We start from the raw sequence: 17,508 nt of genomic DNA on the forward strand, positions 1-17,508 counted from the left end.
CAGAGACAAGAGGTATGGGAAAGGAGGATGCATGGCCATGCAGCACGTATGGTAAAGATGTTTGGAGGAACTCCTTCTCGTGCATGGATTGTTTGAAGTGGGTGCATAAAAAATGAAGCAGTCTGAAAGATATTCTGAAGGAGACCTTGTAAGAAGTGTGGTAGGGAGTATAGATTACTGATGTGGTTAAATGTAAGTGTAGATATTGAAGTGTGTGAAGTGTCACAGAATGAGAAGATTGTGTTTAGATCAATAGTTAATGTGTATTTGGTAGGTACTGTGATGAGAAGAAACAGACTAAGATAGTTTGGGCATGTGGAGCGAAAGGCAAAGGACAACTGGGTGAAGAGGTGGAGGGGACAAGACCCAGCAGAAGGCCATAAAATGTAATTGGAGGTGGTGTCAGATGATATGAAAAAATAGGTCTAACCACAAGGGGTACCAGGGAACATGGAAGCTGGAGAAATAAGGTTTGGGATGATAGCTGGTTAACCTGGGTATCCCACAAAAATGGCTATTAAATCACTGATGATAATGTTAATGATGATAATGCAGTGAAGTAATCATTTTGTGTAACTGTTATTTCATTGGCACTTTCATTGTGTGTGTCTAGATTTAATGGGCACCAACATTTTGTGTGTTTAGTTGTGGGTACACATGTCAGTTGATGGTTGTGATAGAAAAGATGTCCTCCATACTATGGAAGGTTTTGAACTTTAAACCTATTTAAGGAAAGATCCCTCAAGACACTAGTGTTCAAGAAATGATAATCTAATATCCTGTTTCTGTCAGTATTGCACTTTTTCTTTTCAACAGAAATTTGTCTACAAAAAAAAAGGAATTCTGGTTTTGAGTTTTGTTTAATTTGACTTTCATTCTGCTTTCAAATTTTTGGTTTGGTAAAACACAATAATAATCAACCCTACATAACTGGCTGTCTTTTTGTCTACGCCTTGAAACATTATTATCTAATCTCTGGCACTAAATAGAACTACTGTAAATCTGTTCATTAGGAAACACCATTCACACATGTTTAAATGTAAAATGAAGAGGTCCATGTTGGTATTCTGCCCCAATTCTTTGTTCTATCATCACTGAAAGTGAATCTGAGTAACCTGTGTTTCCTGGGCCACATCTTCCTCAGTGTCATCCATACATGCCATATAGCCTTATCACTCAAGAGGTAGAAGAGAAAACCTCTAGCTCCAAGAGTGAGAGACATCTCTGTGTAGGATTTGCATTGTCACAGTTTTCTTCTTTGGCTCATTTCATACCTCATCATATATAGTCAAGTGAGGAGTCAATAAAGCCTCAATTTTTTGTTGTTTCTAATCAGATTAATGTTTTTTTTTATATATATATTTATTTTATTAATTTGCATTGTAATCATTCCATACAAACAGATCAATTTGTAACCCAACAAAATTGAAGACAAATCAAACCCCACCCCTGAGAAGGAGAGCTTAGCTAAAGGAAAATTGCTTAAGGCTTTTTAATAAGGCAACATTATACAAAAGAAAGGGAGAAGTAAATATATATGTAAATAAGAGATGGAGAAGGGAGTTAAATGCGGTAATAGTTATTTCTCTTATTCTAAAATAATATTGATTAAATCCTGCCAGGTTTTGAAAAAATTTTGTACAGATCCTCTAACTGAGAATTTGATTTTTTCCAATTTCAAATAATATAAAACATCGGTTTCCCACTGACTTATAAGAGGAGAATTAGGATTCTTCCAATTTAACAAAATAAGTCTGCGTGCCAAAAGTGTAGTGAATGCAATCACCGTTTGCTTGTCCTTCTCCAATTCAAGTCCATCTGGAAGAACACCGAACACAGCTGTTAATGGGTTAGGAGGGATTGTGATACCAAGGCTGTCTGAAAGGCACTGTCCAAAATGATGTTAGTTTGGTGCAGGCCCAGAACATGTGACCCAGTGAGGCAGGAGCTTGTTTGCAGCGTTCGCAGGTTGGATCCTGCCCTGGAAACATTTTGGACAGTTTTAAGCGAGACAGATGAGCTCGATATATAATTTTTAGTTGAATAATTCTATGCTTTGCGCATATAGAACTCGAGTGAATTCTCTGCTTTGCTACCTTCCACTCCTTAATCAGATTAATGTTAATGAATGTTAGACATTTTTTATATGCCGTTTTTTATCCCATTCTCTCTGTCATTGCTAAAACACAGGGATATTTAATGTCACATTTTAGATTTATTATTTTTACTATTGTTGTGCTGGCATTCTACCACAACACTAGCAGAATGCATGGAATAACTATGTTTGTGTAATGATTCAGTCTGCTCAAAATGGCAAAGGCATATGAGGCCTTCAAAATGTCCCCTAAATCAGGTCAGGGCCTTCCCTTTCCTTCCAAGAATAGGCCTCACCCTGGGCAGCCGGACCTTTCAAATCCACTGGCAGGCTTTTGACCTAAACAGTCACAAATAGAGAATTTGTTTTTGAAAGTTCAAAAATAACTTAAATGTCCTAAAATACACAAAAAATATCAAAAATGCTCTTTCAAAAGAGGGGAACTGTTAAAAATCTTTATGAATAAAAATATTTATTTTAAAAAAAGCACAAAAAGAAAAAAAGGCAAAAAAGAAACACAAAAGTCAAAAGGCAAAAATGAAGCAAACAGAATTGAGTTGTATAAGGCAATCCACTGCAAACAAGTCTCAATAATAATCTTACAAATCCACAAAGCAGATGCAAAATCCAGAAACCAAAAAATCAATACTCACAGTAGAAACATTAATGAACTACATTAGGATTGACACTTCTGCCTCACAATATAAAGGCTGTGGGCGGTCCTTCTGCCATGTCATCAGGGTAGCTCCGCCTCTTGGTGTGCCACCCACAAAGCACAAGGAATACACTCAAAGTGACATACATAGTACATAATCAAACCATATTTAAATAAAGCAATAATAACGACAGTTACATATCAAACAAGAAACACATGACAAATAGTAATTCAAAAACAACACAAATGAAAAAAATAAAATAAAAATAAGCTTAAGACAGTGCAAAAACCCTGGCTGAACCATAACAGCCTCTTGTCTATGTAAAGGCAAGCTCTGTAAAATGAGAATTTGCAGACACACACAGACAATTATGTTTAGTTTTATTTTGATTTATTTTTATTTTTTTGTATTCATGTTATTTTTGACATCATTGAAACCTCATTTTGTTTATTTTGTTTTTCTTTTCATTGCCACCATTTTGAGAACTTTTTGATGGCCACATCTATATTGTGTGTAGATGTGAGGACTGTTGCTACTCATGAAACATGCAAGTCATGTGACATAATACATCATGACCCACATATGCATGTGATGATAATTCTGCTGTCTAGGTTTATGGATGAATCAGTTTTAAAAAATATTTGATTAGAGATTATTATGGAAAAAGCTATTGGCTAGTGTTATATTTCAGCCAAGGGTTCTCCCCTGGCCTTCCATTTAATTTTGTTCATGTTTTATACTTTTAACGTTATTGTTTATGTTAGTATTGTTATTTATGCTTGTTATTTGTACAATTATGCATTTTTGACAGTTTGGATTATTATTCAGTTCTGTGTTTACAAGTATAGGTTCTGTCCCTTGTGTTTTGTGGGTGGTTCTCCAGGAGGCTGAGCCACCTGTCAATCACCACTGAGGGGCTGCTCACAGTCCTAAAAAGGCTGATGGGAACCTCAGTCCCTTGTGGTACATTGCATGCCTTTGGTGTTGGTGAGTTCTCCTCTTTATTGTCATCATTTCTTTGGATTTTCTAGCTATTTGATATGTTTTGGGTCTGTTTCAGGATTTTGACTCCTGTTTAATGGACTTGATTGCCTTTTTAGGGAACTCCAGTTGCCTTGTTTAGCTCAGTTTAGCTTTTGTTCTTTATTTATCTTTTTTTGTAATAAGTCTTTTATTTATAAAAATTATTTGTTGACCTTTTCATATTCGATTCAAGAGATTTTCAGTGACCCTCCTCATCATGGGCTTTTGCCTAATGTTTGTGATTTTTATAGTTGTTTTGTCAGCTCCCTGTTTTTGGGCCTGAACCAGCTGAAGCCAGCAGATAGTACCTGGGGTCTGGCTGAACTAAATGAGCATCTACTGGGCAGACAAGTGAAGATCCTGTCCTGTCTCTTGGCTGAATTTTGAAGGACTCTCCTATTTTTGTTTTTGGAGGAAGCTCCAATCACAACTGATAGATACTGAATGCTCTGTTTTGTTTCCTATGACCTTGATTCTTCATTTATAGTTTTTGGTTGGATGATTGGCTCTCACATTCTCCCTGTTATTTTGAATGTGTTCTGCATCACACTGTTTTTCCTGGTAATTTTTTATGACTGATCCTTAGTTCCTTTTAATGTTTCTTACTCAGGCATTACACTCTGCATCTAAAATTAGGACTGAAAGTTGACCTATTAGTCCATACACGCCTGTTATCCTAAATCCTGTGCTACTTAATCAGTACAATCACACAAATACTTTTTTCAACAATGTTGTCTTCCTGACTAAATTCTTAAAAAGAAAAAATATAATTGCAGCAGTTCAACTTTTTAAATAAATGTGAAGCCAAATGTTGCAAATGGTGCACTTCTTGTGTAATGATAAAGTCTTTAAAATTCTCCAAGGCATCACCCAGCTATTTTAGCACAAATCTGCAAATTGTCTTTCCAGTAATATTTTCAGAGAGCCGAGATTGAATGGCTGCCCATTTCGCATAAGTTGCCAAGGAAATGTCAGCTGAATAAAATCCTTTCATTCGGCTAACAAAGGTGACAGAAATATAAAGCAGGCAGACTTTTACAATCCAAAGTGGAGGACACTTGTGTCATCAGTATAAATCCAGAATTTACTATACATGCAGTAAACCCACAATGAATACCAAATGTTTATTTAAGAAGCCATTTCAGAGCTCATGTTATATAATCTGTAACGACTGAGGTCCACTTTCAATAGTGAGCTTTCCAAAAATATTATCAACTGTGACATGGGCTGCGATTTTCAAACGTGTAATTTGACATGGTGCGGCGAGGAGATCAGTGACTACGATTGGCAAATCTGACATACCCCACGACAAAAAGTCATTTAATATGACATCAGTTTAACACAATCATGAAGGTAGGCTATTTCTGTGATGTCTGCACCTCAAATAATGGTGCATCCGAATTGCCAGTGTACTCATGATGCCATTCATGTAACTTCAGAGACTACATATCATATGAACCAGGACACACTATGACAACAATGATATGGTGATAAAACACCACAAAATAATTTGTAATAACTGATTACAATTTCTGTGTTAATAATAAATGTAAAACATCAAATTCATCTGCTTCAAAAACCTATAATGGAAAGTAACCATTAATAAACAAAAGGCTTCAAAAAGCAACATACAGAAAATGAACACCAGTAGAACTTCAGTCCCAACTCCAAGTGGCTCTGGTGTCCCTTTTAAACCCTGGCTCATAGCCCAAGTCAATTCAGTGTATCTTTGTATAGCACCCATTACTGAGCGTAGGCACAGAGCACTGTTACAAATTCTAAGGCAACATGCAAGTTGTGATGGGTGGCCATGGCCATTACCTGGCCTGGACACCAACAGAATAGAAGTACCGAGGGAGAGAGCATCCGACAGACAATACCTCTCCTGGGACGCTAGAGGGCAGCTCTCCTGGGTGGCTGTGGCACCATGGATTTCCTAAGGGCACGCTGGGAGCTGGAGTTTGGCACAGCCCTGTTGGGGGCCGCCAGGGGGAGCTACAGAGCGCTATAGTGGACTTCTACCACACCTGGGAGTGATTCCAGGTAACGCTGATGAGCCACCTGGAGGACTCCCAGGAGCTAAATAAGAGGAGCCACCTCACTCAGTCAGAGTTGGGAGGTGTGGACAAAGCTTTCCTGGAATGGAGTGGAGGTGGTGAAAAGAGAGAGAAAGAAAGAGAAAGAAAGAGAAGAAAAGGACTGGTGTGCTTGTGTACTCTGCTGTGAGGAGCAGATGTAAATCAACACATTTGCTGGACTGAAACTTGTGTGTGCTTGTCTGGGTCGGGTTAGGGCAGCTGTACGCTCCCGGGTGGTCCACAAAGTATAGATTATATTAATTACCAAATACAGAATTAGTACAAATAAAGACCCAGATTTTTTAAACACACAGAAAACAAAGTAGAAACTGATTAACATAAACAGAAACCAAAAATATCTGCCCATTAATTAACTGTTGAACTATGGCCAAGATGACAATGGAGGAGAGGAAAACAAAAATCAAATCAGCAGTATTCCTGGAGAAAAAAAGTCTACGCTGGGTCCACAGTCAAACCGCATGAGAGAAAATCAAAGACGTAGTCATAGTCCTGGAGACCTCTGCTAACTGGTTGCCTACCACTCCTGGGCAATGAGTAGCAAAGTCAGTGCTGGGTCATCCAATCTGATCTGATGACTCTAATACTCTCAGTATCTGAGATGATGTTTCCATAAGCACTTCCAGGGTCACTTCCTAGCCAGGGGCCATTCTCATTTTAGACTAGGAACACAAAGTCAGTGCTTCATACAGTGACAAAATAAAAAAAATAAGGCAATTTGACCACACAAATGCCATTTCTTCTTCACTTTTTGTTTTTGTTTGTTTATTTTTCACTTTGCGAACTCCCCCATCATAACCTATCATCTATAGATGATAGCTTTAGATTGGTCAAAATCTCTGGTTTTCAACGGATCTCGATGTTTTAGGGACCCCTGATACAGAAAACTTTGATATCTCAATGATCAGTGTGTGTCTGTCTGTGTGTGTGTGTCACAGTTTCTTGAAGACAGTCTAGAGCTAAAGCTGCTGGATGGAAAAATGCCAAACTCGAAACTTAAGCCTGTTATGAGAGGACGATGTGCTGATTAGTTTTTGAGCCAAATTATGCAAGAGAAAGAGGCACTCTAGAGGAACTCTCAAATACCGTAATTCTGTAATTAATTATAAACTCTTCTCGTCAATTCATATCGTAATGACCTATTTTATGATTAGAAAGATCAGTATCAGAGTGGTAAATAATTACTGCAATGTTATAGAATAGTTTGGGTAACTTCGTTCGTAGGGCGCAAAGCCTACTGACGCTCATGTCCAAATTTTTTTATAATTGAATGAGGAGAAATGTCAGCAGATAATTCAGGTGACCTTTTTTCTATGAATTGCCCCACTGGAAGCTCCCACTTTTAAACTCATTCACAGAAAATTCCATATGGGGAAATTTGTATTTCCTATCTCTTTTCTTTTGGATGTCCATGAGAACACATATGCTTTCTATTTGAATGTTTTTATTCTTTTGAAAACAGTGTCCTTTAGGTAATTCTTCAGCTTAGGGATGAGAAAAAGTCACTTGGTGACAGATCTGGTGAATATAGCAACTGCAGAAACTCCACATCAGATAATACATGGTGAATGGTGTACAGTTACAGTGGAGGATCCAGTTTTGGGCAGTTTCTGGTCAAAGATGGCCTTGTGCCATTATAAATATAAGGCTGGGATAAAAGTTTAGCTGCATACACTCTCAATTCAATATTTTGTATATTTTTGTTGCACTTTTCTAAAGTTTCAGGAAACGTATTAATGATCAATATTCTTGTTTTCTATTCACATTTCATGGTTAGTGAGAATACAAACAATGAAGAAAGTTGCAACAAGGCTTATTATGTCCAAGAGTAACTAAATGACAAGCTGGTATTTAGTTGTGGAGGCAGTATGACCAGAAAACCTTTCTAAAAAATCAGCCTCGTTGATTCCTTGACAGGCCTTGAGTTATCCAAACATTGGGCTGACATACGAGGACCCTGACTGTTCACATCCCAATGAGACAATCAGTAAACTTCACCAGTGTTCATACATAGTAGCTTTTATAAATAGCCTCAATTTTGAGCATACAGGCCTTTTACAGCTCCCAGGTGAGGCGTAATGTGATCACTTCATCTACTCAGAGCCAGGACTTGAGCAGCTGCATATGGGACATATTTCTCGTGTGTTGGTATTTTATGAAGAAAGAGTGAATTACAGTAATTCAGATGAGATGTGATACAGGCCTGACAATGAGAGAAAGTGATGTTGTGTAAGTAGTTGAGTGAAGTGTTGACTCAAAATGCAGGTTACTGTCTTTACAACACCAAGGCTGGTCACAGAAAATGATGAGATGATTTGACAATATTCAGTATTCAGTAAGTTGAGTTTCTTGAATTATGTTGAAGATTCTCAAAAAGTAGCTCTTTGAGATTAACATTTAGTCCAGGAAAGCTTGCATTAAATAAGGTTCTGGTATCATCAAGGCATAACATAGTTTTGCCTGTGGCAGATGCGAATGAAGTAGTTTTCACATAGAATGGGACACCATCATCCTCGGAGAGGCTTGTGAGACCAGTCAAGCTAAGGTGGCACAGGTTCTTAAGAGACATTGCAAGTCACTGGTAGTAGACAATCAGATTCAACAACAGTGAAGACAAAACAAAAGCAGTTAGTGAGGAAGACTCCAGTCAGTCCAGTAAAGCTCATTAGACAGTCCAAAAGAGAATCATGGTCAAGTATATCAAAAGTAGCGCCGAGGTCCAAGAGAAGCCACACTAAGGCAAGTTTAGTATCCGTATTAGCAGGTAGTATGATTTAAACAGTGTTTCTTTAGTGTGGAAATTTCAAAGTTCAGTTTTTAAAGATTCATAGAGACGATAAAAAGATAAATGTTGCCCACCTAGGAAGAAACAGTATGCTTCATAGTTTTGATCAGGAAAGGTGAATTAGGGGAGAATGACTACAGGGACAATCACTGTAGGGTTGAGAACTAAAACTGATGTCACATTACACAACGTCTTGTCGTGGAATATGTCAGATTTTCTGGATGCAGTCGCTAATCTCATTGCTCCACCATGTCAGATTACGTGAATGAAAATTGCAGCCTGTGTCAAAATACCAACCGAGCACCCATTTTCAAATCCAGGGCTCGACCACTGGTTCCCCTCAGGTAGACCAGTCGGGTCCTGGCAGCAGTCCTTCGCTTCATCCTGCTCTGCTAAGTCTAAAGGGCGCCCAGGTACCCTTCCTGAATGCCTGGTCCTGGCCGATATGTTCCTGCATACTACTGCCAGAGGGTGTCCTCAAACTCACGGCAAAGGCTCAGAGGCCTGAAGGGACTGGCAGAGAACCCTGCGTGCCCAAGGGAGAACTGGGGAGCCTTAACAAATCCCAGGCTACCCCATCAACCTTCCCAAAAACATTGTTTTTTAAGCCAAACAGGTAACTTAGAAATTTCATAGTCGTCTGCAGCTGTTGGAAGTTTGGAGGGACCAAGACCGGCCCTGCCATGCCTGGGAGAAAACCAAGAGGTCTGGGCAAATCCCAGGTTACCCTGGTACCCCTCCCAAAGGCATCTTTCATGTGATATGTTTTGAGACAGTCACCAACGCACATCTTAATGTTGCAATCTGATAGTAGAAGCTTGTGTTCTTTGTGCACTTTTCTTATATTATTTTCTGTTGCTTGCACAGGAGAAGGTAGAATGTCAGCACCTGAACTGTACAATTGATGCACCCCTTGTGTTATTGCAGCCTACGTAGCACAAAGCTTAGTGACTCTCACTTTCCCCCTGACATGAACATTGACAGTTGCCACATTATGAACAGTGATTAAGAGGCTAATGTTTTGCTTGTCCTAGCACTTATTTGCAATTATTTTGCCTTTTTGTCACACAGCTACTGTCACACCAGTGTGAACCATCATGTGACTGGCATATCATGGCAGTTCTGCCGTACAGTGCCTTATCGTGCATCAGTTTCACTTTATGTGTCAACATCTGATGACCACTCATTCATCATCATCATCGATTCAAGCAGTGGTTCACTTACAGTTTGTTCTAAAACTGCCTTTACGGCTTTTCATTTGCCATTGTGTTTTTTTGTTGGAGGCCCCTCCCCACTCATGAATATTGATAAGTCACTTTACCATAAAGTGGCAGAATGAATAAAAATATTCTTTTTTTTGAAGCATGATGTTATTTTTGTCACTAGATGGCAGCAGAATATTGTCCCAAGACTTATTTGGCTATTGTTACACATCACACCGAGCCTTACTCGGGTTTAACTGTAAATGCATAGAATTCTGAGCTTGAGGCACACTCAGGGTTAACACTGAGGAGGTCAGTTTAGCTAATAAATGCGTTTCTTAATTTGCCATCTATCATCGCCACCTTGCTGAAAATTAAAAATAAACCTAAAATAACACTTTGCTTTGCATTAATATCATTTAACCATTAGAAAAAGAAATGATAACAATTTCTGTAAATCACAGTAACTTCTGCCCTTTGAGGACAGTTTTCATTGTTTGTCTGTTTTACACTTTTCTATGTTTTAACCTAATTTTATTGTTTTGTTTTCCTTACACTTCTTAATTTGCATTTCAGGAGGAAGATGATGATGGGCTGCCCAAGAAAAAGTGGCCTACAGTGGATGCATCCTACTATGGAGGCCGAGGTGTTGGAGGCATCAAGCGGATGGAGGTGAATTCCTTGACTTTATCTCTGAGATGTGTGAAAACAGCTACCTGGCTTTGTAGCGTCTGTATGTACAGTATGTATTAAAGGGCACAGAGTTTACAAGTTATAAAAGAGAAAATAGTCAATACAAAGCTGTAAAGCGCATGTCCCTTGTCCCATCTGTCAGGAATGCAGAAGGCTGGGCTGTAAGGCACAGAGATGCACACTCAGTCCCACCACTGACACACTCTCTGTCTTTCGGCTCATCGTTTAAATTGACTTAAGCAGAGCTCCAAAAGAAGATGTAGACATTGTTTTACTGTGCACCTCCATCTAGTTATAAAATGGTGCTTAAATGAATAAACACAGAAATCCCTGACCTCTCCAAGAAAACTGCTTGGATAAACTGTGCACACTTGATTTATAAATTCAGAAGCCCTTGGCCTGAAACTTTCTTTACAACTCTGCCAAGAACTGAAGTTCAAAACTTTGATTATAACAAAGCTGCTAAATTTAAGTTTAAGCAAAATTCTTTGTTGATAACTTTTTTTGTGTTAATGTTGTGATTTCTGGAATTATATTCCTTCTCATCTCCTGTTCATGCTGTGGTCAGCCCTAACCCATGTAATTCCCTTGTCAGTCTTCTTGTAGGGCACCCAGTTATAAAATACTCACTGGAGTTCATCAGGTGGTGGCTTTCTGGGTCTGAAATATTACGGCACACAAGGACACACATAGAGTAATTCGTTCAGGTCCAGTAACATTAATGCCCAAACATCAATACCAAATCAAGACCTTGGCTCCGTTTATTCAAGTGTGTTGTTAGTGATTCACATATCTGTGAGAGCAATACTACAATTTTTATAACAGCTACTCAGCTTTCCAAAGCCATTCATGTTGTTGCACTTAAACAAACTGCTCTCAGAGATGACTTTGATTGAATTGGAAAGGCTTTTACTCTTCACGGATTTCCAACTTCTATAGCACTGAAGTTATTTCTCAGTCTTGGAGAATTTTCTGCTCTCAAGCAAGAAACACCTCAGCCCTGCCATCTGGCTATTCTCACGGGTCCAATGATTAAACTGAAGGAGTCATCAAGGACCTAAAAGCCATTTGCACTGAGTGGTTTATTGACCTGAGCTGAATTCTCCAGAAATGTTCTTAAAAATTTGCATGCAGGGATTTCTCAGGCTCTATGTTCTTTATGATATGGAGATCCTGCCAAGTCTTCAGAATAAAGTCTTTTTTTAGTTCTGGGTGTCAATGACTGTGTGCTTTGAACAGGGTCAGTGAAAATCTAGAGAGGACCTCACAAAAGATGAAGACACCAGATCCAAAATAGAAAAGGATCTGTGCTTCTGAGAAATGTTATCCAAATTGATTCTCAAAGTGATGTGGGGGTTTCCCTGTTGAGGTAACTGATACTTGAACTGAAATTTTTGATTGTCCACTGGTCTTTGAGGATGTCTGGAAGTTCTTCCCAAATAGAGCACTCGGTTCTGTATCTTAAAGATCTTACTGAAATGCGTTTTCTGAAAGCACTGTAACATCTTAAGCTCCATGTTAAGCTAGATGATAGGATCGGTCAATAGTTTACAAATGATTCTCAAAACTGTGACGATGCGGGTTCCACTCCATGCTCCCATCTTCCTTCTGGGAGCTCTTGAACCCTACACCGTCAGTAATGTCACCGATGAGCTAGACAGTGAGGCACAACAAAGCAAGGGGATGGTGCAAAAAGTGCAAAGTGCTTTAATTTAAAATCAACAAACAAAATAGTGTTCAAATAAATAAGTGCAGTGCTTTAAATAGAAGTCATTAAATAAATAATCCATTAAAACAGAGAAGAAATCATGGAGGTTAAAATCCATTAGAAAAAAAAATCCTTTAAAAAAAAAAACGAGGTTAAAACAATGGCTGGAAGCTGTCTTTTTAAAATCAACTCGGTGCCTTTCTACTGGTGACTCTCCTGCTTCTCCCGTCCAGGCTATGCACCAGGGGAGCCACCCTACCTGCAGCTGACCTTCTCTCTGCCTTCTCCTGCTGGTCAGTTCGCCACACTGATCTCTGGCTCTGATAGGCTTCACTAAACCGCGACTTGGGCTCCCCAGCGACCAGGGCGCTCACGCTGGGGCGCTCATGCTGGGGCTTTCACGTCCCAAGTCCCGACTCCTGCTGCCTTCTTGGCTTTACACGGCGAGCCATCCTCCTTCCGGTCACTGGAAGGAGCAACTAAGCAACTGGTTTGAATGAAATTGGTTGGAGTTTGAGGCCCTGATTTAGTTGGTCTTCTGTTGGCTCACTCACTTCACAGTTCATTTCTGTTTAAGGAAAGTAATAAAGCAATTCAGAGGAACAATGAAGAAATTCCCTAATTTAAAACGAAAGGAAAAGGAGTTAATTAGCAGCAAAAATTGATCACCAATTAAGAAAAGGCTTAGAATGAAAACCTGCAGCCACTGCAGCCCGGAGTTTGAGACCACTGGTGTACACTTTAGGTTAAAGTAAAACTTTTGTTAACATAAAAGATGAATCCTTCAGTGACAATACTGTCGACCATGGGATTTATCCCAAAACTGTAGAAACCTGTAAATTAATTGCATGGTGTGAAGTGCCCAGTTTGTGAATTCTGACCACAGACTTGTTGTTGCTACTCTTAGGTCCAGTAGGTTACCACCTACTAGGAAAATGAGCCTGGACTTGGCCAGACTCCAAAACCAGGCTGTTTCTTATGAGTTTGCATGCAGTTTGTGTGAGGAACTTGCAGATTTGGGTACGACTGCCGATCCTAATTTGATGTGGGAGACCTTCCGTGACAAGACCCTAAAGGTTGCTGAGGGTTGTGTTGGTGTTGCTGGTGTTCTCAGAAGGAGGTGTTTCATCTCGCAGGGCACCCTGGAGATAATTGAGAGGAGTCACAGCGCTCGGCTCAATGGCAACTCTGGTCTGTACCAGGAACTAAGAAGGTCGGCTGCGAGGGCTCTGAGGGCAGATAAGGAGGTGTTTGTTAGAGGAATCTGAGAGCAAGTGACACGCCATCTGTGGTTTGGCGACCCACATTCTGCTTACAGAGGAATCGAAGCATTACACACATCCGAATCTGTTACTCGGAGAGTCGCAGTCAGGGCGGCTGATGGAACGGTTCTTACGGATGACACTGCAGTTGTGACCCGCTGGACTGGTACTTTGAGCAGTTGTTCAAAGCTGATCCTCCGGCTAGGATGTTGGATATCTCTGGGTCCATGGTCCTTGAGGCTGATCTTCTAATTAGCTGTGAACGGCCCAATCTCATTGAGATTGCACAGGTGGTGAACCAGCTGAGGGGAGGAAAGGGTGCAGCAGAGGTGTGACCAGAACATCATCTGTGGGTGGGCATTTGGCTTGTTTGGGGGGGGGGGCAAAAAATATCTATCCATCCATCTATCCCCATTTTTGTAGGGGGGGTCAAATAATAATAACAACATAGTTTTATATAACATATAAAAGCAAAAATTGTGGCATAAATCATAACCTATTGTTCAATAAAATTAACAGAGGCAATGGAACTTGTATTATTATTTTTTGTGAACAAATATAGAACTACATCTACAAGGTAAATATCAATAAAGTCAAATGTATACAACATATGAGAGCAAGAACAGAAACGTGGCTTATTGTAGTCATGGGAGGCTATAGGACATCAGTTTCCAGTGTTTAACCTGGATATTATCTACAGGATCAGTCTGCGGTTACTCTTGGCAAATACTTAAATAAATTCATTCATGTCTAGATTTTCTGTGATGTTTTTTTCATGTGCCAGAATGACTAAATTTCTCTTCCTTGAATGCAGCATTGTTTGGCGGAGTGGAGTGAGAATGCGGTTCAAATTAGAGAAGGAGCTTTCGCATGCAGCTGAAGACACACCAATGATGAGTGCTGTGACATATAGTGAATGCAACATAGAATCCACTGCATGTGCCTGTAGAATTGCATTGGCTGGTTTCAGCACACCAAGTACATGAAGAAGGAATTTTCCTGTATTGAAGAAATTTTGCTTTTTTAATTGGGTCAAAAGACCACATGCCTCTATGCAAATGTCAAAAGGGGCAGTGTCAGCCTCTGCTACCTCTGAGAGAAGCCCCCTTATAGCTTCCTCATTGTTGACAATGGACTTTGTGACATCATAATGACTGGTCCATCGTATTTCTAGAAGTCTTTTCAGTGTGGGTGTATTGTATGTGTGTGAAACATAATGTCTGTGACAAAATGTGTTCAATGAATTTGACCAGTCAAAGAACTTCTTAGCCAGAGGTTCTGATTCCATTGCATGTGCCACTGCTAAATGGAGCTGGTGGTTGTAGCAGTGTACATATGAGATGTACTTACCAACTTTGTTTTGTAACAAAGCCTGGACACCACCCCTTGCCCCAGACATGACAGAAGCACCATCAAAACACTGACACACTAAATTGTCTGGGCTGTAACCTAGCTCAGAGAGATGGTTAAAACATCAAGCTGATTCAGTTCAATTAAGCCAATCAGGTGTTCTTCAGGGATGGAGTTCTGGACAAATCTAATCACTACAGACAAATTCTCAATGTTACAGCGATCCCTGGCACCATCACTTTTAATGCAAAGTCCAGGAGAGTCAGCTTTTTCATATTTGGTCCTGATATCTTTTACCACCATTTTGGCAAGAGTCTCAATTATTTTATTTTGAATTACATTGGGTGTGTATTTTGCGTTGTCTGAGATGTATTTTACAATTTCTGCAAGTTTGGCATCTTTTTTGATTGTGTAATCAAAGAACTTAAGGAAAAGTCCCTCCTCCCCACCTTCGTGATTGTGACCACGCAGAGCCAGTTCATTGACTGCAAGGAACTAAACGGCCTCCCCAATGCTTTTCACATAATATCTATTCTTTTCTGGGTTGGACCCAGTAGTTGAACTATGCTTTCACCCATCTCTTCCCGGCACCGATACTCTTGCCATGTAGACATGGCTCTGACGTGCGGGATATTAGACGCGTGTTTGTGGAAGCCGCCACCGTCTTTTTCTAGAGCTTTTTTCCAAAAGTGTAGCCGTGTTTGGTGAATATGTCCTCGCGGTCCGAATTGGAAACACTAAATTTGTGGCAGGCAAAGCAAAAGCTGGCATCACGGACAACAGAATATTCAAGCCATGGTCGAGACTGATACCAGCTTGCACTAACACATCTGAGTGTCTTTCCGAATGCACGCTTGGGATAATTAATTAAAATGGGCTGGGATGGGCTATCCATATTTAAGTCAGGCAGACCGGACTGTATATTTTGTTGAAGGCAGAGGATTGGAGTACCCGACACGGGCACAGAGCTGGAGGATTGTGTAGGCTTATCTACATCTTTTGGAGTTTCAGTTCCCGACGTGGGTGCGCTGTGCTCCATGTTGGTAGCAGCGGTGCTGGGCTCAACCGTGGAGCCAGCAGCTTGCGGAGGGACAGAGGTTGAAGATGTCTGTTTTTTAATAAGCCACCTATGCATAGCCTTTGGTGTTACCAACCAGAAAATAAAAGAAGAATGGAACGTATACGCTGTTTTAATTAAAGAATGCGGTCAACAGGTTCAAAACGTACTGCAAAATGTGCGGTGAAGTGAACTGTGAGCAGCACGGTGCCTGTCTAGTGGAGGAGACACTGACAGATACGCCCCAAATTCAAACGGGCCGATTGGAAAGCAACTCAGTTTTGAAAATCAAATGTTATTCTTCTCCAGAGTTTTCATTGGACAGACAGAGCATTTTGCAGGGGGGGCACGGCTTGTCTCTGGGGGGGCAGTACCCACCCCAGCCCCACCCCGTGGTCATGCCTCTGGGGTGCAGGGATCTGTGGTATCCAGGGTGAACTTCTCCAGGCTGGTGGTGAGGCTGTTCTCCTGGCATTGCAAGCAATCTTTGCTTCCATTTGGGAGACTGGCGTCATCCCAACTGACTGGAAAACGGGACTTGTAGTCCCTATCTGGAAAGGGAAGGGTGATCACCTGGATTTCAGCAATTACAGGGAATAACACTGCTCTAAGGTCCTTGCTAGTGTCGTCCTCAATAGGATCTGTGATCACTTGCTCACCGACCAGCGACCGGAACGGTATGGCTTTACGCCTAAGAAGTCTACCATCGACCGCATCCTAGCACTAAGGGTTCTCATGGAGCGCAAATGCAAATATCGGCAGAGTTTCTTTGCAGCCTTTGTCGATTTTCATAAAGCGTTCAACTCAGTTGATCAAGCTGCCCCGTGGGATATCCTGAGGGTTCGCGGGATCCCCTAGAGGTTGCTGGATATCATGGCCGACCTGTACACTGGTACTGTGAGTGCTGTGCAGAGTAGAGGCAGAACCTCTGCATTTTTCCCAGTTGATTCTGGGGTTCATCAGGGGTGTGTTCTGCTCCTACTTTGTTCAATGCTTGTATGGACTGGGTGTTGGGCAAGGTCATGGGGTCCAGCAGCTGTGGGGCATCTGTTGGTGAAGAAAGATTCACGAATCTTGACTTTGCTGACGATGCTGTGATCTTCGCGGAGTCAATGGAGTCTCTGATTGGGGCGCTCGAGAGACTGAGTGAGGAGTCTGAATGTCTGGGCTTGCAAGTGTCCTGAATAAAAAACAAGATCCAGGCCTTTAATGACCTCTTGAGCACAACCATCAGCAGTGTGTCTGTTTGCCGAGAGAGTGTCGACCTTGTCGAGAGGTTTACTTACCTTTGAAGTCAGTAGATGGACTGGGAGAGCATGGGGGGTCATGAGGTCGCTGGAAAGGGGTGTGTGGCACTCCCAATATCTGTGCAAAAGGATGAAGGTCCAAGTCTTTAGAGTCCTGGGGCCTCATGTATAACGCCGTGCGTAAAACTCACACTATAACATGGCGTAAGCACAAAAGCGGGATTGTGCGTACGCACAGAAAAATCCAGATGCAGGAATCTGTGCGCACGCATACTTTCACGTTCTTCTACTACATAAATCCTGATTTGCGTGAAAAGTAACGCACGTGCACGCG

The 17,508-nt window shown here is 40.8% G+C and overlaps 1 protein-coding gene across 1 annotated transcript in view; it reads left to right on the plus strand.

The window, feature by feature from the left end:
* LOC114645829 (anthrax toxin receptor 1-like) overlaps positions 1-17,508 on the plus strand; it is a 242,445-nt gene that overhangs the window by 108,075 nt on the left and 116,862 nt on the right. The window contains exon 15 of the mRNA XM_028794072.2: positions 10,434-10,529. Coding sequence (XP_028649905.2) covers positions 10,434-10,529 — 96 coding nt within the window. The remainder of the gene's footprint in view (positions 1-10,433; positions 10,530-17,508) is intronic.

The sequence above is a fragment of the Erpetoichthys calabaricus genome, chromosome 1 (assembly GCF_900747795.2).
Source record: "Erpetoichthys calabaricus chromosome 1, fErpCal1.3, whole genome shotgun sequence".
Lineage (NCBI taxonomy): Eukaryota > Metazoa > Chordata > Cladistia > Polypteriformes > Polypteridae > Erpetoichthys > Erpetoichthys calabaricus.